Source organism: Salmo trutta, chromosome 11, assembly GCF_901001165.1.
Source record: "Salmo trutta chromosome 11, fSalTru1.1, whole genome shotgun sequence".
Lineage (NCBI taxonomy): Eukaryota > Metazoa > Chordata > Actinopteri > Salmoniformes > Salmonidae > Salmo > Salmo trutta.
In genome coordinates this window covers 8,935,087-8,941,887 of record NC_042967.1, presented here as the reverse complement: position 1 = coordinate 8,941,887, position 6,801 = coordinate 8,935,087, and the positions used below count along the sequence as shown (strand labels likewise).

Below are 6,801 nucleotides of genomic sequence, written 5' to 3'. Positions count from 1 at the left end.
ACCACACACAGTCTCACTGAGGTGAGCCCACTGAACTACTGTCTGTATGGTATTAGTTCAGGGCCCATATCCTCAAAGCCTCAGAAAAGGAGTGCTGATCTAGGATCAGATTAGCCTTTTCGATCATACTGAATAAGACTAGATAGACAGGTGGGGACCTGATCCTCGATCAGCAATTCTATTCTGAGACTCTGTGGATGCGGGCCCAGATCTTGATTAATTCTGTTTTAAGTGTGGGACCATTCTTTTCAATTCTCAAAGCATTAAAGAGTGTAATAGCATTACATTTATATGTTACATAGCAATCCCTCATTGGCCAATCCGAAGATGCACCTTAGCAGGGTGCTCATATCAGATTTCTTGATCCAACATCCTCTCACTCTGTATCTCTTACAGTCAGTAGACATGGAGGATGGGAAGCCTGATCTGTTGCTAGTCAAAGAGGAGACAATAGAAGATGAACCAGAGAGCATTGATCTGCTGAGTGGACTAAAGATGGGGGAGCAAGGTAAGGGAGAAATACATATAGCCTACATACAGTAATAGATCTTCAATGGGAATAGTAATACATATAGCCTACATACAGTAATAGATCTTCAATGGGAATAGTAATACATATAGCCTACATACAGTAATATATCTTCAATGGGAATAGTAATACATATATCCTACATACAGTAATAGGTCTTCAATGGGAATAGTAATACATATAGCCTACATACAGTAATAGATCTTCAATGGGAATAGTAATACATATAGCCTACATACAGTAATAGGTCTTCAATGGGAATAGTAATACATATAGCCTACATACAGTAATAGATCTTCAATGGGAATAGTAATACATATAGCCTACATACAGTAATAGATCTTCAATGGGAATAGTGACTGTTGTTTTTTCTTCATTAAAAAAATTAAATCAAAACAAGTTATGTTTACCTTCAGAAGTTTCAAGTTTTATTTGTCGCATGTACAAGTACAGTGAAATTCTTAACTTGCAAGCCCAACCCAGAAGTACAGTATTCAATATCAAATAGTATAACTAATAAAAAAGATATTAAAAAGGAGAAATAAGAGAGGAAGCTATATACAAGGTCAGTGCCAGTACCAAATGTACAATGTGCACTGATATTGGAGTGTTTGAGGTAGATACAGTGCCTTCAGTAGGTATTCACACCAGTGGCGGTCGGTGCCATTTAAGATGAGGGAGGATGATTTTTTTTTAATGAGCATGGCCTTTTCTATTACAGCATATTGGATGACTGTCATTCGGATTTTATTCATCCAGCCCAATGTAACATCGACAGGTTTAGGATACTGCATGATACTCAAATTTTCCCTATACCCATCATGAGGTTGGTTCAAAAGGTCAAGAGAAAAATGAGAGTAAACCAGACAGTTGACACATTCAATACCGCTTTGCACACTCTTGCCTGCATCTAGCTGATCTAGGCATAGTCATTAGTCCTACAGTTGCAAATGAGAGTTTCTATTGGACAAATGTAGGTATGTTTATCCCCGTTTCGTTCCATTTGCTTCCGTTTAAGAAATGTTTTTCAACAGAATCAGCGGAATGAATTCACTCCTGATCACCGCAAACACAGTTCACTTTCATAGCAGCCGTATACAAAAAGCATGATCATTTGCTCATTGTATAATTCCTTCTCGTATCTATGCGCTCTCCTCCTGGACTTCAGTGTACAACACAGGCAAAAAAAACTTTCCAAGCCAAACCTTCATTCCATAACTGCTAACCGCTACACACAGCCTACATCGTTGTCACCTAACGTCATAGTAAACATATCTAGCTACTAGCATTAATAAATCAGCAACACACGTTAGTTTACAGCAAGTGGTTTAGCATTTACACCGGCGGAAATAAATTGATAAAACCAAAAGCTTACCTTGACTTGGAAGAGCTCCAGTGTTAGATGTGCTATGATAGCTAGCTGGCTCTCGCTCTCTCTGTTTGAGCCGGGCGTACGCTAGCTAGACAAGTGAAAGTGAAATTTAAAAAATAAATATACACACTACCTTTCAAAAGTTTGGGGTCACTTAGAAATGTCCTTGTTTTTGAAAGAAAAGCAAAAACAATTCTCCATTAAAATAACATAAAATTGATCAGAAATACAGTGTAGACATTGTTAATGTTGTAAATGACTTGTTGCTGGAAACGGCAGATTTTTTTATGGAATATCTACAGTTGAAGGGAAGTTAACATACACTTAGATTGGAGTCATTAAAACTCGTTTTTCAACCACTCCACAAATGTCTTGTTAACAAACTATAGTTTTGGCAAGTCGGTTAGGACATCTCCTTTGTGCATGACACAAGTAATTTTCCCAACTGTTTACAGACAGATAATTTCACTTATAATTCACTGTATCACAATTCCAGTGGGTCAGACATTTTCATACACTAAGTTGAATGTGCCTTTAAACAGCTTGGGAAATTCCAGAAAATGATGTCATGGCTTTAGAAGCTTTTGATAGGCTAATTTACATAATTTGAGTCAATTGGAAGTGTACCTGTGGATGTATTTCAAGGCCTTCAAGGCTAATTTCCAAATGCCTGAAGGTACCACGTTCATCTGTACAAACAATAGTCCGCAAGTAAAAACACCATGGGACCACGCAGCCGTCATTCCGCTCAGGAAGGAGACGGGTTCTGTCTCCTAGAGATTTTGCTAAAAGTGCAAATCAATCCCAGAACAACAGCAAAGGACCTTGTGAAGATGCTGGAGGAAACAGGTACAAAAGTATCTATATCCACAGTAAAATGAGTCCTATATCGTCATAACCTGAAAGGCCGCTCAGCAAGGAAGAAGCCACTGCTCCAAAACCGCCATAAAAAAGCCAGACTATGGTTTGCAACTGCACATGGGGACAAAGATCATACTTTTTGGAGAAATGTCCTCTGGTCTGATGAAACAAAAATAGAACTGTTTGGATATAATGACCATCATTATGTTTGGAGGAAAAAGGGGGAGGCTTGTAAGCCGAAGAACATCCCAACCGTGAAGCACGGGGGTGGCAGCATCATGTTGTGGGGGTGCTTTGCTGCAGGAGGGACTGGTGCACTTAACAAAATAGATGGCATCATGAGGATATATTGAAGCAACATCTCAAGACATCAGTCAGGAAGTTAAAGCTTGGTTGCAAATGGATCTTCCAAATGGACAATGACCCCAAGCATACTTCCAAAGTTGTGGCAAAATGGCTTAAGGACAACAAAGTCAAGGTATTGGAGTGGCCATCACAAAGCCCTGACCTCAATCCTATAGAAAATTTGTTGGCAGAACTGAAAAGGCGTGTGCGAGCAACGAGGCCTACAATGCTGACTCAGTTACACCAGCTCTGGTAAACTTCGGACCCACTGGGAATGTGATGAAAGAAATAAAAGCTGAAATCATTCTCTCTACTATTATTCTAACATTTCACATTCTTAAAATAAAGTGGGGATCCTAACTGACCTAAAACAGGGAATTGTTCTTGGCTTAAATGTCAGGAATTGTGAAACTGAGTTTAAATGTATTTGGCTAAGGTGTATGTAAACTTCCAACTTCAACTGTACATAGGCATACAGAGGCCCATTATCAGCAACCATCAGTCCTGTGTTCCAATGGCACGTTGTGTTAGCTAATCCAAGTTTATCATTTTAAAAGGCTAATTGATCATTAGAAAACACTTTTGCAATTATGTTGGCACAGCTGAAAACTGTTGTCCTGATTTAAAGAAGCAATAAAGCTAGCCTTCTTTAGACTAGTTGAGTATCTGGAGCATCAGCATTTGTGAGTTTAATTACAGGCTCAAAATGGCCAGAAACAAAGAACTTTCTTCTGAAACTCATCCGTCTATTCTTGTTCTGAGAAATGAAGGCTATTGCATGCGAGAAATTGTCAAGAAAGATCTCGTACAATGCTGTGTACTACTCCCTTCACAGAACAGCGCAAACTGTCTCTAACCAGAATAGAAAGAGGAGTGGGAGGCCCCGGTCCACAACTGAACAAGACAAGTACATTAGAGTGTCTAGTTTGAGAAACAGACACCTCACAAGTCCTCAACTGGCAGCTTCATTAAATAGTACCCGCAAAACACCAGTCTCAACATCAACAGTGAAGAGGCGACTCCGGGATGCTGGCCTTCTAGGCAGAGTTGCAAAGAAAAAGCCATATCTCTGTCCAGTGTCTGTTTCTTTTGCCCATCTTAATCCTCTCTTTTTATTGGCCAGTCTGAGATATGGCTTTTTCTTTAATCAGCACAACAGTTTTCAGCTATGCTAACATAATTGCAAAAGGGTTTTCTAATGATCAATTAGCCTTTTAAAATGATAAACTTGGATTAGCTAACACAACATGCCATTGGGACACAGGAGTGATGGTTGCTGATAATGGGCCTCTGTACACCTATGTAGATATTCCTTTAAAAATCAGCCGTTTCCAGCTACAATTGTCATTTACAACATTAACAATGTCTACACTGTATTTCTGATCAATTTTATGTTATTTTAATGGACAAAAAATGAGCTTTTCTTTCAAAAACAAGGACACTTCAAAGTGACCCAAACTCCATATGTAGAGTTCTCTGCCAAGTTTGTAAAGTCTATTTTCTAACCTCTTCCTGCAGGTGGTTGGCTGGAGGCTAACAGAGGGGACTGGGCAGCCATCTTGAATTCCCAGACCCAGATGGGTGCAGCCAAGGGCCCAGGGGACAACATCACTGAGCAGGGCAGAACCAGAGGCGACATGGTGGAGGTCAGTGGATGGGACAGCGTCTCCAACTCTGGACTTGGGAACAACACTGTTAACCACAACCAGAAACAGACATTTGAACACAAAGCAACAGCTGAATTTAGTCTCTTTGACGACAGACTGTCTGAGACCAGTGAGAGGCGTAGATTTGGTCTGCAAGGACGGGGGCGTGTCCGTATGCAGCGGGAGAGAACAGACACAGACTCGGCTAGTGATGGTCCATCGTGCTCCTATAGTTGTGATTCAGAGAGACTGATGGGGCCTCAGGTTAACCCCCTAACAGATGCAGCCTTCAGCCTGCCTTCTATAGGATCTATCAACTGGAACATGGACCCTGCAACAACACAGACCCTCCCTGGCCTTCATCCTCCTCACACTCTCCTTATGTTAAACCAGACCTCAGACAATGCCAGTGCCTCAACACTAAATGGTTACACATGCCCATTGACAAATGACACTAGTGGTGACGCTATCATCAGATCCGGTGGCAAAGAGAAGCGCTTCCCATGTTCATTATGTGGGAAAGCCTTCAATTTTCGCAAACAGCTGGAGATCCACCAGAGGATGCACACAGGGGAGAAACCATTCGGTTGTCACCTGTGCCGAGCTAGTTTCTCCCACTCCTTCACCCTGAAGAGGCACCAGAGGGTCCACACAGGGGAGAAACCCTACACCTGCCCCCACTGTGAGAAGAGGTTCTCCCACCAGCACCATCTGAAGAGACATTTGAAGGTCCATACGGGAGAGAGGCCATTCGCCTGCACTCATTGTGGGAAGAGGTTCTCAGACAGGAGCTACCTCAGGATACACCAGCAGAAAAACCATTCCCATCAATAACATAGAAAGTAACTATTCCACTCGATAGCTTCTGATGTTTACATCAGACCATGCATTAAAGACAAATATGCATTTTTTGTTGTCAGCAGAAAAGATCCACAAATGCATTTGGAATAACAAGAGTAGTAGATTTCAGATTTTCATCTAGACTTGTACAGTGCCTTCAGAAAGTATTCACACCCCTTTACTTTTTCCACATTTTGTTATGTTACAAAGTGGTATTAAAATGGATTTAATTGTACTTTTTATGTTAACAATCTACACAAAATACTCTAATGTCAGTGTAAGAAGAATTCTAACATTTGTAAAACATTTATGAAAAATAAAACACTAACATACTGTATCCTGATTAGTAGTCATACAGTGCATTCGGAAAGTATTCAGACCCCTTGACCTTTTCCACATGTTACGTTATAATCTTATTCTAAAATAGATTCAATTGTTTTTTTCCCTCATCAATCTTCACACAATGCAAAAACTGTTTTTACATTTTTTTTTGCACATTTTATAAATTATTTCTTAACTGAAATGCTGCCACCACCATGCTTCACTGTAGAGATGGCGGCAGGTTTCCTCCAGACATGACGCTTGGCATTCAGGCCAAATAGTTAAATCTTGGTTTCATCAGACCAGAGAATCTTATTTCTCGTGGTCTAAGAGTCCTTCAGGTGCCTTTTGGCAATCTCCAATCGGGCTGTCATTAAGGCTGTGGCGGTCACCAATTTTCGTCAGCCGGTGATTGTCAAGCAAATAACCGTCTGTCTCACGGTAATTGACTGTTAATTAACATAGACGCGTTTAGCATCTCCTGGCTTCCACACATAGCCTACAAGCCACTGATGCAGACCTTAGCAACATCTACATTTTAAAAAGCATAATAAATCCATGTAATAAAACCTACACCTTCACAAGAAATCTATTATTTATTTTAGACAGGTCTAAAGAAGCATGATATGAAGAAAATGTAGTCTATTTCACAAGAACAGAAGAGCATACTCTGAGTTGTCCTTATGTTAGGTCCTGATCTGGCTATGCCAATTGGCTGTGGGCTACACTATTTCATTTAGCAGACAAGATTTGCTTAGAATACCGTGGCATTATTTTATAGTATGAAGAATAAAATTGAACAAAGCTGATAAAAATTAAGGATCATTTCTCCAAACGATTTGAGGGAGTGCGCACATGCAGTTATTCTGTGTTGAGCAAGTTAACAA

General features: G+C 40.3%; 1 protein-coding gene across 1 annotated transcript; it reads left to right on the top strand.

The window, feature by feature from the left end:
- The first annotated feature begins 460 nt into the window (after positions 1–460).
- LOC115201923 (zinc finger and SCAN domain-containing protein 21-like) lies at positions 461–5,817 on the top strand. The gene is made up of 2 exons (XM_029765812.1): positions 461–508; positions 4,626–5,817. The coding sequence occupies exons 1-2, from the start codon at positions 496–498 to the stop codon at positions 5,585–5,587; spliced, it is 975 nt and encodes a 324-aa protein (XP_029621672.1). The 5' UTR covers positions 461–495; the 3' UTR covers positions 5,588–5,817.
- The last annotated feature ends 984 nt before the right edge of the window (positions 5,818–6,801 follow it).